This window comes from Chlamydotis macqueenii, chromosome 7, assembly GCF_036417535.1.
Source record: "Chlamydotis macqueenii isolate bChlMac1 chromosome 7, bChlMac1.mat, whole genome shotgun sequence".
Classification (NCBI taxonomy): domain Eukaryota; kingdom Metazoa; phylum Chordata; class Aves; order Otidiformes; family Otididae; genus Chlamydotis; species Chlamydotis macqueenii.
In genome coordinates, this window is record NC_141562.1 from 37,113,403 (window position 1) to 37,129,047 (window position 15,645).

The window sequence follows — 15,645 nt, forward strand, 5'->3', positions numbered from 1 at the left end:
TGGAATAAAATGTAGGTAATGCAATGATGAATAAATAAACATGGTGTAACTGCTAGAATGAAGATTACTGATGAAACAGATCTTATTAGCTGTAAGTTATTTATTATTTCATTTAAAATGCATGGAAGGTGTTTATTATATTTGAAGTTTCAGCTGGACTCGATCAGAAGGGAGTTGGATTACGTCATGTCATCCTCCCAGAAAAGATGGAAGCAATTGAGTCCAGTCATTTTAGTGCATTAGCCTCAGAATTTAGAACAGAAACAGAAAGTTTCTGCTTGGAACATAAAACTTCTTTATGAATAGGAAGTTTTCACAGGAAAGGAGGATATTAATTTGTAAGGAGGATAATAAAAAGCCAAAGTCTGTGCGTCTTTAATGTTATTAATGTGTCTTCTCTGAAAATAAAGGTGGGTCAGTATACAATAGTAAACATTTTTTTTTGAGGATAGTTGCAGTAATTATGCTGTTTTTTTCAGGTATTTATCATTGGACTGATTGCTGACAGAAAATTCCAACATTTTAATCCTGTCTTGGAAACCTACATTAAGAAGCATTTCAGCGCTACGTTAGCCTACACGTAAAGTTTTAAAATTACTTTTTCTAATGTGGCTTGCGCAGTTTTTCCAGATAACATTTTTCAGTTAGTTGCTTGTGTGGTTTAATTAGGAATTTGCCCACAGAGCTTGGGAAGATGGGAGGTTCTTGAAGAAGATGGGAGATAGTAGGTCTTTCTTGAAAGAACAGTAATAAAACTTGATTATTTGTAAGGATGTAGTCTTGATTTCGTTGTATTGAAGGACTGGATGATTTGATTATTTCAATAATTGTTTTGTAAGGAAAATAGGCAATTCTCAGTCATACTTGAGAAGGAAATCATGTCTATTAAGGTGCTTCAAATACATGTTGTTTGGTGAATTAAATGGTTGTTCTACCCTGTATTGTCTGTGTCACTGTCACTGTAGGGAGGAAGCAGTGAAGAACAAAAAAACCCAAAGGTCCGCTATATTTGCTGTCTTAAGTATTTCTTGACAGTTAGATTCTTAGCTGCTGCTTCAGACTGTTAGTGCAGGAGGAAAAATATCTAATGGATATCTTTGCAGTGTTGGAAGGAAAACAAATCCAAACCAGGAAACCTACTGTGCACTCTGCTGTTGCACAGTCTGTATTATGTGACTAGAAAATGTTCGAGAAGTATTGATTTAAAATAGTGAAGAATAGTTAGGCCTTTAGTCACATCACAGCTTTAGTAATGGATTCACTTCAGTGAGTTATGGCCGCTGTGGCAGCCTTCATGTGAGGCGGGTGAAGGATGAAGCATCCTCCAGCATCTGGCTTCGTTAGCAAGAGGTGAAGCTGGCCCTTTGGCTGGTAGGCATGCAAAATGGAAAGCATCCTTCCCTTCCTTAAATGCGGGGAGGCAGAAACAGGTTTAGGCTTGAGGATGCTGGAAGATGTGAGTTCTGGCTTGACTTGTGCCCACGGGCATGACAGATCCCTGCCCTTTATTGCAGAAGTTTAAGCAAAGAGAGGGAGCATTGACAATATCTAAGTGGTTACTTGAAATCCTTAGGCAGTTTACTGCTATTCAAATAACTTGTAGTGTGGATGTTGAAATGTACGGTGTAACTAGGATTATTTCAAATGGAATTGCTTGTAGCTGCATTAAAATCGTGATTTATAGTCATTGGAAGCGAGGTAGTTGAAATGGTATTGTTATTATTAAAATTATTTCACTTTGATAGACTTTAAAATGTGGAATAAGAGAATTTCCAACTGGCGTTATAGACATTTTTGTGAAATAAATTTCACAAATTCTAGCCCAAAAACCATGGGAAAACTATGTAAAGGGGAGACCTTGTTTGATGAAGAATCTCCCATTCTCTGTGTTGTAATTCTAGCAATATGTTTGTATTTTATTTAATTATTGTTATTATTTTGATTATTGCTAGTAGTTACGTCTTTATAATAGCCTAAATATCAGCTGAAAATTACTCTTATCGAGATTTGTATTGCTTCTATGTTGAGTGGTGTTATAGTCTGCGCTTTTTCTTTTTTCTCAAGAATAAATTGCAGCTGCGTATCAGGAAAACCAAGAACATAATGAGTTTATTAGTTGCATAATTAATTTTGTAACTTGGTGGGCGCTATTTAGGCATATGATTTTTTTTTTTTAAACCTTGCAAAATTGAAATTCTTCTCCATGAGCAAACTTCTGACTTGTATATGGTTTTGTATTTAAACAGAAAATTGACTAAAGTTTTGAAAACGTACGTGGATAATGCTGAGAAGTGTGGTATCACTGATCAACTCTTCAAAGCCATGAAAGCCTTGGAGTACATCTTCAAGTTCATAGTCCGGTCCAGGATATTGTTCAATCAGTAAGTATGGTGAATGCTGAAACCTCCTGTAATTCCCATTGACAATATTGTTCAGAATGTGTCAGAATTTTGTAACACTGCAAGATAAAAGTTGCTTAATATTGCACCACTTTAGAAATGTCTTCAGTTTTTAAAACTTATGTCAGGAGATAGCTGTTCTGTAAAAGCAAGCCAGATTTCTGTAACAGGGATGTATATTTTAAGTAACAAGTGTACGCTAAACTCCTGATGTGTTGCAGCTCTCTGTAGTTTAGGTCTCTGAACAAATAAAGCTTGCCACAATTTGCGAAACTCTTGTTAACAACTGTCTGGTGCTGTGACTGAAACGTTGAAGGTACCGAGCAGCCATGCTGCCATGTCCCTCATCCAGGCCTGGGCTTTGCTACTGGCAAAGTTTCCTCAGATGGCTGCAAAAGTCCAGGGAGACTAAAATATTGAAAATTTTGCAGCAAAGCAAAGGGACAACTTTTCTGGATGGGAAATATGATATTTATCCTTGTGTGGGGTTGGCGGGGCTCATGGAGGAGCTGTGGTTGGCAGAGAGCTTTATTCATAGGCCAGTCGTGGAGAGGGCAGAGTCAGAACAGATGGACTGCGAGGGGGAAGAGGAGTATGATACACACCAGTTTTTGACACACTGCCTCATAAAAGAAAACAACGAGTATTGTTGGATTTAAATCCCCAGTAGCTCGGAGCTCCCCAGGCCACTCGCCTGTCAGAGCAGACAGACGCTGTTGGTGGTCGGCTACGGTTTGTAGGGCTCTGCAGTCTCAATAGATTTCAGTGAGAGAGACGGGAAAGTGGAAAGAAGGAAGGGCTGCACAAATCTTCTCAAGGATGATAGTATTTTTGATATGAGTTCCTATAAAAGCTCTTTCTAGGCCTGCCATCATGGCAGAGGCCTACTGGGGATCTCTGTTCAGCCCCCCGCTCAGCCTCCTGCATGGTGCAGGGACTCACTAGCACTGTCTACTGTGGGCATCTGTCCATAAAGTCAAACTTAAATAATTGTTCTAAGTTAATTTGGAAGTCAGTACTGTGTTTTGTACACAAAATACTAAAAAAGTTGTAAAACAAGTTGATGATGTATTCATCTTCACTTAGATTCAGTCCTTTTACTACTTGTTAGCGATGGTAACAACCTTATTATGAGGGATTTATGTGGAGCTCTCAAGTTACCAACTCCACCAACCTTTCTCTAAATTGGAGACTGTAATTTATTTCTGGAGGAGTCTTGCTGCGAGATTCATAAAATACTGAATGTCACTTATACTGTTGCAGGTCCTACAAATCACTTTAAACAGAAAAAAATAATTATCGCTCACTGTGATTAGATTTACAGAGAATATGACTCTAGTATTGGTCATTGGATTTCCTTGTGCTAAGCACTAATTCACAGTTCTTCAGCGTTGGGAGGACGCAGCTCTCGGTGACAAGGGATTAATCAGCGAAGCTGCTGAGTGACACCATGATTTGTTCTGCTGTGAGCCTTAAATCCTGCCCGAGGTGTGCGATTTGAAGTGATTATAATGCAGAAGTGTAGCAGTGTTCTGAAATATTGTTGGTGTTTTACTGAGAAATCGCAAGGAGCGAGCAGAATCTTTTATTAAAAAGATTACGTATTTTTAACTTCAGTAATATGGCAGTGAACTGAACGTATGGAGCATTTTAGTAATGTGATTGCAGGCAAGTACGTAGAAACCCAGTTCATCTAGTTAAAGCCTGCTGGCAAATCTATTTGTTCAGTATATCAAGATTTATAAAGGCAAAATATTGTAAGTGAACTTTAGAAATAGCTTTATTTGGTTTACTCACTAATGATCCCCGTGGTTATGCGACATTTACCTTAAAATTTTGAAGGCAGTGCTAGAAGGGTCAGCTTGGTGTAATCCTGGTTTTCTCGCAACTGCAGTTTTATTGTGCGTTATCAGGTGTATTAAATAAATATATGTTAATAACTGACAGTGTAAACACATTTGTGACTAACTTGTTTATTTTTATTACAGTTTCCTTTTTGGAACGCAAAGCTTTTTGTCTGAAGCAGTTTGATTTATTGGACTGTCAAGTTTAGTTACTCTTTATATTGGTATTAGTTTCACCTCTTTAATCTGTTCAGGGGGACGCTGAAATCCGTTATAGAAATTGGAAGTTAACAAGTAATTTGTCCTGCATAGCCCCCGGTTTTAGCCTAAAAGGGGAATAAAAGTTTGCCCAGGGAAAATAACATGATTTAATATTTTTTTCTGTAGCATTCATTTCCCTTGTGTACTGGTTAAATAGCTTTTTTTTTAATATCTGAGGCTTCCGAAGGTTTATGAACACAGCATTAAAAATGATGCACAGTAGTTTCAGTGTAAAGCAGCAAGAACATTCTGAACTCCATGTTTATCTTAAGGTAAACCCCTTTCCTTCTGTAATAGGTGGAAACATGAAGAAATCATACTGACTGACATGAAATTCCTGGGTGTGCTGCTCTTTCTGAGCCCCATACCACATTCAAGACCTTCTTACTGGTTTAACCCCAGCAGAAAATGAAGGAAAATGGAAAGGAATTAAGCTCTTACTGGGAGCTGCTCTAAGGGGCGTTGGTGCAAAATGTTCAGACGAGCTCAGTGACAGAGCTGGTGGAACCAAGGAGGCTTTGGAAGCCCAGTTGCTGTTGAATGAGGCTGGGGAAAAGGTCCCATCTGATGTTTATAAACTCCCCTGTTTAGATTTGACCTGGATGCCAGATTCTCAGAGTCTCCTGGGCTGCTTCTAACCACTGTTTGGTTTTTTTTTTTGTTTGTTTGTGTTTTTTTGTTGTTGTTGTTGTTTTTTGTTGGGTGTTTTTGGGTTTTTTTTGGTGTCATGTTAAGTCTGTCTAGCTGAGGTTCAAGAAGTGCATTTGCAACAGCCCTTATGTAGGTGAGTCATGCACATTGCCAAAGGGGGAAAAAATAATTAAAGGATTTCTGTGGAGCTTCTCCACACAAAGTGATGGTCTTCCCGTCTCTTTCCGTTCCATGGTGAGAATTATCTCATCCTACACCCGAACCAGAGATGGTGCTGCGTTTAAAATATTCAAGGGAGTTTCAGGAGCATAATTGCTCTGCTGTATTGAACCAGTGGACCAAGTTTGTCAGCTTGGCTGTGTATTTTTTGCCTTTGGTGTTGCTCAGGCGTCTCAGGGCAGTTTTTATCCCTTGAAAGCATCTGGCAGAGAGAGAGAGAGAGAGAGGGGTCCCTGTGGGCAGTTCAGCTCTGAAAAATCCTGCCTGAAGTCACAGGGACCTGCCTTGCACACTTCAGCTCTGGATTTTGTAGCAAATAGTGGGTTGATAGGCTTTTTCTTTCCTTTATAGAGTTTAAGGTCGCTTACCTTAGGCCACTGGTAGATTTTAATGATAGTTGGCAAGTTGTCTGGATGCTTTCTGGCTTCCACATCAGAGAGCTGGTTGGCAGTGGTCCTCCCAGACATCTGCTAGCTCTTGTGCAGGGTGGAGAGACTCTACCCACTGCTGCGTGGACATGTGGAACTGGGTCATCGCTGAGGGATTCACCATGACTTGAAGGCGTAAACAACAATAGTGGATGTGGCATTTTACATAGGAAGCTTAAAAGTAAAAATTCTGTTCCTGCTGGCCCAGCTTGGTCAGTCTGTCTTGTCTTGGTGCAGTGAAGAAACTTGTAGAAACTCTTGAACTTCAAAAAAAGTAATGCAACAAAACATCATCTGTCATTTGAACAGATTTTTTTTAAAATGTATTTCCATTTTAGTTGGATCATGCTTATGAAACCTAATTATTTTTCAGACTTTATGAAAACAAAGGAGAAGCAGACTTCAGGGAGTCTCTGCTGCAGCTCTTCAAGTCCATCAATGAGATGATGAGCAGCATCTCTGATCAAACTGTCATAGTGAAGGTATGTGCTTTACAGGTCTCCATCCTGGCTTTACGTTTGCATCCTAAATCCCAGTTAGGCAGCTGATGAAGTGTATGCTTGTGTTTGTATCCCAAAGTGTTTTACCTCAGAAGTGGTTAATACTTAGTGCTTCTAATGAAGGGTTTGTGACTCTATAAAAAATGTTCTTCAAACAGGTAAGTTTACTTAAATTGCGGCAAAACCTCACTTTTATTTGCAAAAGAGAACTTACTTAGAGGTTAAATGATGCTTAGCTTATTTGTATAACCTCAACTTTAAGGTATTTCTAAGGCATTATCTTTAAGATGCTGATGACAATGTAGATCCTCATATTCTTACCTGATCTAGTTGGGCATGTCGCTGCTCCTTGCAGGGGGGTTGGACTAGATGACCTTTGAAGGTCCCTTCCAACTCTAACCATTCTATGATTCTATACTTATTTATAGCCTAGGCTGTTCAGGAACTTCAGTATAGTGTCTTAAGCACTAAGACTTGTTTTTGTTGGAAAATCAGTAATGAGTCAGACTGCAAGCTCCACCCCACACCCCTCTTCTTTTGTCCCTTTAAAATGGCAGCCACTTTAGGTAGCACTGGCTGGCTCATGGAATTTGGAATGTGGTCTCTGACCTCAAATGAACACGGGTATTGATATCACAGAGCAGAAGCACTGAATTACAGGACTGGTAGATTTTTCTGTCCAGCGGACTGTGAGGTCATTTTGCCAATACCCATCTCATGTTCTGTCGGTGAAACTTTCACCATGGAAAAGTACAGAGAGTGTCATAAACCCGTGTTTGATAAGCTACGCCTTCAAGTTCTCCTTGTGCTTCCAGATAGAATTTATAAAAGGATCTAACTCTTGACCTAGCCATGCTAAATTGTTTGGAAGATGCTGATGAGAAAGGGGCTAAGAATTGGGGTTGAATCTGGGGAGAGTTTGACAGTATGACTCCTCCTGCTCCGATGTGCAGTGGTTGTGCATTACAAGAAATTTTTATAGCAGCTGAGAGGCAGACAGGGTGGCAAAGTACTGTGGTGGTGCAAGAGGTTCCTCCTGAAGGGAGCTAGGAGGAGTGCAGCGGGAAAACACGCGTCGAAGACGCCAGTCCTCTGTAGCTGAGTGCATGCAGGTCTGAGGCTAATAATACCATGCTGAGCACACAGCAAAAAGAGATAGTGGGGATAAAGCAGCTGAGTTCAAATATTTCAGGCAGAGAGACTGAGACTGTATCATCTGATAACAAAATAGGGATATTACATGTTTCAAGAAAGCTGTATTTTCATTCCATTGACAAAGCATCTATCCTGAATGGAAATTGGTAAGTTGGAGTCGGTGACTCAGGGTGTGCTATCTGCTGTTTTACAAATAGGATGTTTTCAGATGACGAGGACTGAATGTAGGATTTATTTTCCCGAGATTCATTTGTAAGGCCTACTTCAGGAAGGCAGATGAATGTGATCTTTTTTCTTTTTCAACACTTTCTGCTTTGAAAAAAAAAATTAAAAATATCCACCAAAATACATTTGGTTTTCCTCACCTGAGATGCAGGAAAAGGGAACAAACTTCCTAGCAAAGACTTAGGAGGTGATGCTGCAGCAGTGTCTGTCCTAGTCTGTGCATTGTTTCACATTCAGAACTCTGCAAAGTTGGGTAGACCCCATCTGCTGTCTGCATTTGGCTACGTGAAGCATGCTGGTAGATGAAGCACTGACAGATGAGCCAGTGTGGAGTTGTCGGAGAAGTGTACTTGTGGATGCCTTTCAGAAGCCTTGACAACCTTTTATTCATTATTCATTGCTTTCGTCTCCTTTGGACTCTAATTGCTTAGCTCTTAGAATACATAATTGTTAGTATTGGCTTTTTGCAGCTTGTGAAATTGCTTTTCTTATGTTCAAATATCCACTGAAGCACTACAATTTTTTTCAGTATAACTGGAAATGCGCGGTTCTATTACAAAGAATAAAATTATTGAGTAGGTGGATACATGTGGGGGTTTTTTTTGAGTGAGAATGAAGATGGTTTCTGCAAATTTTGCCCGACAAAGCTGTTTGAGTCCTGGGAGGGTGTCAGTAACCGTGTAAAGTTACCGACATGGAGATGGCATCTCCTGTGGCCACCCTTGGGGACCAAGTGCTGGGCTGTACGAACCAGCAGTGTGACAGAGTGAGCGTTTCTCGGGCTGAGGTTTTGTGGAAAACCAATGAAGATAAGCAGAGAAGTTGCTAGGTCTCTGTGTTGTGCTGTTAAGATCAACAGATGTAGCTGTAACAGTTTTAGGCTTTTGGACTGTTTTTACTATGTATTGGGGAAGTTAAATACAAAATAAGTCTGTTTGGAGAGATAAGAAGTTGAAAAGACCTACACAGAAAATAAAGGTGCTTCAGAGACAGACACTTAATTCACACATTTGAATATTTCTATTTCTCCTTGCAAAACCTGTTATCCATCTGGATAGTTTGTCAACATGAAGCAGGAGTGCCACTGGAAAGTTTGTCTGAAATGTTTGCAGCTTTTCTCTGGGCTGATTATCCTGATTTGTCTTTTCCCTAGCCTGTGAGAGAGTAGCCTTCAAGCTGACACCGTGTGTGGGAGAATGAATGACTGCAGTCTTCTGTTCTTAGCAAGAATTACTCTTTATCTATTCAAATATTAACGTCCTTGTGGAAGCTGATGAGCTGTTTCAAACTGTAGCTCAGGTCTTCAGTTACTTAATATTTTGCATTTAAATTGCCACTTTTATTTGAAATTTTCAAGGCTTTGGGTACATTAAAAAAAAAAGTTTACTCGAAACTGTGTGAATTGTACAAGGATTTAAGGTTGTAGAGGACAAAAAGAGACTTGGAATTTGTGACCTTTTTAGGATTATGGCTGTTCCAAATTTCTTAGAATAGGGGAGAATTTGTATATGTGGGTGCTTTGCAAACCTGACTTCCCTTCCCGTCTTTAGGGAAGCAGTATTGTCTGTGGAGGGCAGCTTAAAAGTGTCAGTTAGCAGTTTTGTTGACTGCAAGTAGGTAGAACTGTTCGCAGCATTGATTAAATTTTTCTTGAGACTTAGAAGGAAAAAAATCCAATGAATAAAAAAGGAAAAGCCCTGTCTAGCTGCAAAATCCTCTACTGCACCAAAGTCATGCTTTGCATTACTGAGGATGCTTTGGCTCCTGGTCTCACGGCTGGGAAGGGCACTGCCTCGAGTTGCTCTGCAGTTAATTGTGTTTTAAATTGGAGTTGTAGCGCTTCAGCTATGTATTTTTATACAACAGAGAGTTAAAAATCCATGTACTCTTGGAACATGCTTTGAGCAGAGCTGCGTTAGCGTTTAGAGAACTCAGATGTGTTGCTAGCAGAACATGAAAGTGTAAGAGTGAATAAAACCCACTTTCACCCGAGGCTATAACGGCAGCAGTAGGCAATCCTGTAGGTCCGGATTTGAGAAGATGGTGTGGTATAAATTACAGTGCTCAAAACAACACAGAGCTTGGTTTTTTTATAGTTAGTTAACTAAATATAATTGTTAGGGGCGTTTTGTGCATCAGTGCTGACTGCAGCAGAGGCAGGCATTCAGAGGCCACCTTTGACACTTGGTTTTGTTTTGTTTTTTGTTTGTTTGTTTGGGGTTTTTTTTGTTTGTTTTTTAAGTGTGCAGTTGTCCAAACTGCAGAGGGAAATTCACACAGTGATTTGAGCTGACAGATTTTCTGTTCATCCTCTTAATAACAACATTTTTTGTTGCGTGATGCGTGGCAGTGGGCCGCAGTAATCGTTTCAGAAGCAGAGAGGTTAAAACTTTGTTTTTCAAGTAGCAGTTTGATTTTGAAGAACTGCTTGATTAAATACAGTGTGCAACGTTTCGTATGTGCATGTATTTTTAATGGTTACAAGTGTAGTGAGTTTCCTGGTTTTATATCTATTTTCTGCTAATTGGTGCATGATAATTATTTCCTTAACCTTTTCCTATTTAAGCATGAGCTCAGCTGAAGCCTGGCATGACGTTTCAAGTTGAGATACAAAGGCAAATGTTTCCTGGTAATTTTTTCTTGTGTCTCTTTGAAACCAGGGCGGTTGAGCCAGCTGCATCGGATTTACGAGGACTGTCTGATCTGGGCTGTGTTTGTAGGAGGGAGCGGAGCTCTTCGCAGCAGGGCTCTTGTCGTTTGTTCTTATGTTTGCCGTTTCACGTGACTTTGTGCTGCTGTTCGGGATGACTGAAAAAAGATGGGCTGGTAAACGAGTTAGTGCTTCAAATGATCTTGATAAAGTAGGTGTGTCCATAAAATTATCCTGTGATGTGACCACAGAGAGCTGCGGTGGAAGATGACAACGCTTCCCTAATGCATATTCTCTTATGTGTGTGGTTTTTTAATAATCCTTGTCGCTTCTAACACGTGGTGCATGTTTCTCAGTATCCACACCATGCTTTTTCCTGCTCTAATATTAAGCATTTATTGCCAAAGCCACAGAAAAGTATTTAAATGAAGACAGGGAAATACATAACGAGCTGCTGAACTACCTAGGAGGAAAACAAAAGAGACTGCGTTGGTCTGCAGGGCTTTTCCCCAGGCTGAATGCTTTATAACCGTCGTTTGAAATTATGGAGTAACAAAATGCAACCATGAACTGAGGTTTCTGTGTCTCTTAGAACCTGTGTGGGAAAGTCGGTGGTTCCACTGGCAGCGAATACAGTAATCTCTAGAAGAGCGCAACGATACTTTACTTATGATCGTGCTTTGTGTTATTTTACTCTGAATTTCATGCCAGAGGCGCTGGTTCAGTTGTGATTTGTAACGAGTGACTGCTGTAGACTGGAGCAATTCAAAAGTAGCGTTCAGGCATTCCTGAAAATTGTTTCATCCAGTTGCTGACTGGGTTTAATTTCGCTGGATTGATGAGTTTAGTAGAACGGAATCTGGGATAATGCTTGTGTAGAAGGTAGGTGCTTTGTGTTGAGTGACACAAAAGATGAAAATTAACATTAAAATCATGTACAAATTGCGTCAGGTGAAACAAATTTATTGCTTCATCAAACAAAAGAGTTCACAAGAATATACTGTATTTGACAAAGAGATTTTATGCTTAATTTTGAGACTAGGCGTGCTGTTTGAAATGAATGACTTCAGAAAATTACATTTTAAAATTAGATATTGTTACTTTTATGATGAACTTAAATCCTAGCCAAAACTTGTAGTATACTACTCAGTATACATTTTGTTTGATACTTTGCCAATGTAATTTGTTCAGTCTAATGACATCCTTAAGTTAATATTGCAATTTTCTTGAAGTGTTACTGTAAAGAAGCTTTTGTTGTTTTTTTTTTTTTTTTTTTTTTGACATTCCTTGTCAGCATAAACCCAGGAATGGGATAAAAGTTAGAATTTTCTATTGTTGCGAGACTACTTTGCTGTACTCTATACTGCTTTGTTTTCATTTGCCGGTGAGCAGTGTTACTGTCACAGCAGTAATTTCTGTTTTGTGTTAATTAAGAGGTTGCTCAATACTCTCAACTGTGTAATAAACAAAAGCCTAGTGAGCAAGGCTAGGCTATCTTATTTTAGCGTGCTTTAACGTGACAAAGAAGTGTTTGCACAGACAATTTGTCTTCTTTGGAATGGCTGAAAGATGCTCTGGTGCAATAGAGTGCCATGTCTTTGATCCCCTTCTAGCGTAGCTTTGTGTTAATCCACGGCAGTGTTAGTTAGTGTGGTAAAATACAATTTTTGTGGAAGGGGAGTATCGTTTTTCTTATGACAGAAGCCTTCAGGTGTACCAACTGCTACCAGCTGTGACCAAGTCATGGAGATGCTTATAAACCATGCTTGCTGAACATGCGCACTGCAGCATGGCTTTATGACTTGTAAGGCTTCTGAAACGTGTTTCTGAGCATACACGCTGCTGTGTAAATGTGTTCTTCATGCCTTGGCATTCTGTTGGATGGGCAGTGTTTGAAAGGACCATCTCTGGCTTTTCAAAAGGTGGACCAGATGACTTTGGGCGTTGGTGACTGAATGCTTAAGGTAATGCTGCTTTTCGTGAGTGACGGCATCTCCAGCAAACGCAAAGGTTTGCAGGAACGGACTCCGTGGAGAAGTATTAGTCTGTCTTTTGTCTTTCCCCAACTTAAAACTAGGGAGGGCTTGAAGGGAGCTGGGGTGGGAGGACAGGCTTACATGGTGTCCGAGAGGAAACTGGTAGGAGTGAAGAGGGATTCAGATTGCCTGGGCCCCTGTGGGCTTCCCAAAACGTAAAGTTGAGGTGTTCACGTTTACCTAATGACATGAAGAAAAGGTGTATCTGTCCTGCCGTCTCTTTCTGGGAGGACTGCTGATATATGCCTGTCTCCACAAAGAAGTGAAATACTCAGGAACTTTTCCTCCAGGTGATTTTAAGGGTTGAGATTTTTCAGATACTTTTCGTTGATCCAAAAAATAGATGAAGCTTACTCTTACTTTGCACAGTTTATATATGCGAGTGTCAAAGTGCTCTAACAGGTTTTTTGGGGGTTTGAGTTTGTTTTTTTTTTCCCCTCCTCCCAAAAAAGTTTCAGAAAAAGTTCCTTTCAGAATAAAATGACTTTTTGCTGTCTGTTTCCTGAATTGCTGGCTTAGGATAAATTTTTAGTCATAGAAACTCGTTGAACCTTCTGAGATCTGAGGAACATGCTAGTTTTTCTGTTGGTAGATCCCATTCCTTACCCATTCTTGTCCCATTAAATCTGTCTGGAGGTGAACCATCAGGCAGAAAGGAGCCGCGGGAGCGTGGGCACTGCATGGACCCTTCACTGATGTTCAGAGGGAGCACCCTTAGAAATAACGCCTCCATTTATTCTGGCCTTCTTACCATGTCTGATGGCTTTTTTCCCTCAATTAATCTTTGTTCCAGGCCATCACTGAATTTGTTTCTTTAACATGAAACAAAAACCCTGCGTTATTTAGCTGCTGGCTCTGAAGAAGTTCAGGAAAATACAATTAGCTGTTAAGTTGTTATAAGCACATCACTGCGTTGATCTTAAAGGTTGCAAAGGGTGACTGCTCTAGATAAAGAGGTGGTTGTGATGATTTAAGGAATAAGTTGCAATTATTCTGTGGAACGATAAAACCTAGGAATTTCGTCTTCTGAATTGGCTGTGCAGAGAGCTGTGACCATCAATTATTGCTTAATTTATTCTGTTTAAAGCGAAGCTTTGACTTTTCTGAACCTTATTATTTTCACTTAGTGAGTTTTATTTCTTGGCATACTTAATTGCCTTTTTTATAGTTTAGAAGAGTATCCTTGAAGCACTGCGCTCGTTGACTGAGCAGCTGGTTCGCGTACGAAGTGTCAGTTAATGGTTCTTCTCATGGGTACGTGTGTTGGATGTGGTAGAAGACCTTTTATCCACAAGTAGGGTGTTCGTGAAGGGGAAATGATCACGTGTTTGTGGAAGCGCACAGCTGCGTGTGGAGAAAGGGAGAAGATATTGGAAGGCACTTTGAGTTAGCTCGCGGCTGACATGACCTTGTTGACGTCGTGCTGATCCTTCACTCGCACGTGAATCACATCCCAGGAAAAAGAAAATCCAATGATACCCTGACACTCAGTGTAACAGTGGGAGCACAAGGAAGTTTAACTCCGTAACAGGGAAAATATATCCATTATTCATGTGGTGCCGTCTGCTTTCTCTCCTTTGCGTTCTTCCCCTTCACTAGTTTATTTGTGTGCTTTGTGGGAGTTAAAACAACTGCTTTTGTAACTCGGTAAGGGCAGTAATAATTCGTCACTTGTTTTCCACAAACAGAGAAGCCCCTTTGGGCAGTAAAATTTTTATTACAGCTCAGCTTGAAGCTGTGTATAATTATTGACTAAGTATGTGAGACTGATATTTGCAGCTTTGTACGTGTATCTAATGCAAACACGTGGCAATTATTGCAAAACCTGCTGGATTAAAAATCAAAGAATTAAGGTTTTTCATTATTGTGTTTTCTGTAATGGTGTTTTGAATTTTCAAGTGTCTTCAGCATCACTGTGTAACTATGAAATTGAGATTTTTTTATTTAGTTTGCCGTGTGCTTCTTAGAGAAATGAGCAATTTGAACCGTTGTCCAGTGATGATCAAGAGTGGAAAGTAATCTAGGGTAATTTAAATGGGGAAAAAAAAAAAACAACAAACAAACCAGTTTGCTCATTTGTTTTTTCCACATGTTATATGAAAAGATGAGAACAGGTTTCTTACCTGCTGAATTTCATATTCCGTATCCTGGGAGTAACTAGCATTGCAAGTGTGCTACTGCCAGCAAAAGATCTGCTTTCAGCTATGGCTTGTAACTGAGTAAAATCTACAGTGAGAGCTGCTTTTTACAAGAGTTGATGCCACCAGAAAGTGATTTTGGGAACCTTTGGGTTACACAGATGCAGGTTTAGTCCCGGGCTGCAGAGCCGACTTGTCTGGTCGGACTCTCTGTCATATAGTTGAGTCAGCTGAGGTTGGAAATTGGGAAATACACTTCCACAATTTGCTTTAAATTTTAAGATATTAAACTTTAATTGGTTTGTCCATAAAGTAGAACCTAAGTTGCTGCTCATAGTTGTAACTACAGGCTTTAAATTGATGTTGTAATTAGTGGTACCTTCATTGAAGCTATTAAAGTGTTAATTTTAATGATTGTGCCAGCACAGTGTGAAATTTGAATTCAAGATATAAAATGCAAACTCTTTTTTTAATATGTGTTACTAAACATTTATTGCTACATGCGTCTGAGTGATAAGCAAATAAAAACACTGCGATGGCTGCGGTTTGTAACTGGTCATTAGAGTCCTCATCCATCAAAACCCATAAGCCTGTACATAATGGGGCTGTTTGCATAATTACAGTTACGAGCTTGATTTCTGAGTGCGGAAGGAGTCCTTTAAGCACACGTGGAAATGTTTGATGATCAGGCTTGACAGTTTAAATGGACTATGAATACAAACCGGAGCACTCTGAAATTTGCATCTCACCTGTTGACGTGGTTGGTTTTTGCGCTTTGAAAAGTGGTCAGCACGCCTTGGCAGACTTCCCACGCTGGCTCCTTCAAGTTATGGGACGGGTCGTCTTTCCCCAAGAGTTCAATCTGGAGAAGCAGAGACTGTTAGCAGCTTTTGAATGCAAAACTCCTTTTTCCTCCCGTTTTTCTGCTGTTTCTGTGAATGCTTCGGGAGGTGAAAAAATGACCTTTTTTTTTTTTTTTTTTTTTTTTTTTTTAGTGAATATCAATGCTGTGGAAACACACGTTTTTCTTTTGCTTAGCAAATATTGCTGGGCAGTGTTGGGAATTTACTCAATTCTAGTTGATAGGCTGAATTTGAGAACAGAAGTCAACATGTGCTGTGACAGTCCCACCTTACACA

General features: G+C 39.8%; 1 protein-coding gene across 3 annotated transcripts in view; it reads left to right on the plus strand.

The window, feature by feature from the left end:
* Positions 1–15,645, plus strand: part of DOCK1 (dedicator of cytokinesis 1) — a 287,834-nt gene that overhangs the window by 56,776 nt on the left and 215,413 nt on the right. For all 3 annotated transcript variants that reach the window (XM_086752623.1, XM_086752622.1, XM_086752624.1), the window contains 3 exons: positions 480–580; positions 2,247–2,381; positions 6,176–6,284. In XM_086752623.1, the coding sequence (XP_086608749.1) occupies positions 480–580; positions 2,247–2,381; positions 6,176–6,284 (345 nt within the window). The remainder of the gene's footprint in view (positions 1–479; positions 581–2,246; positions 2,382–6,175; positions 6,285–15,645) is intronic.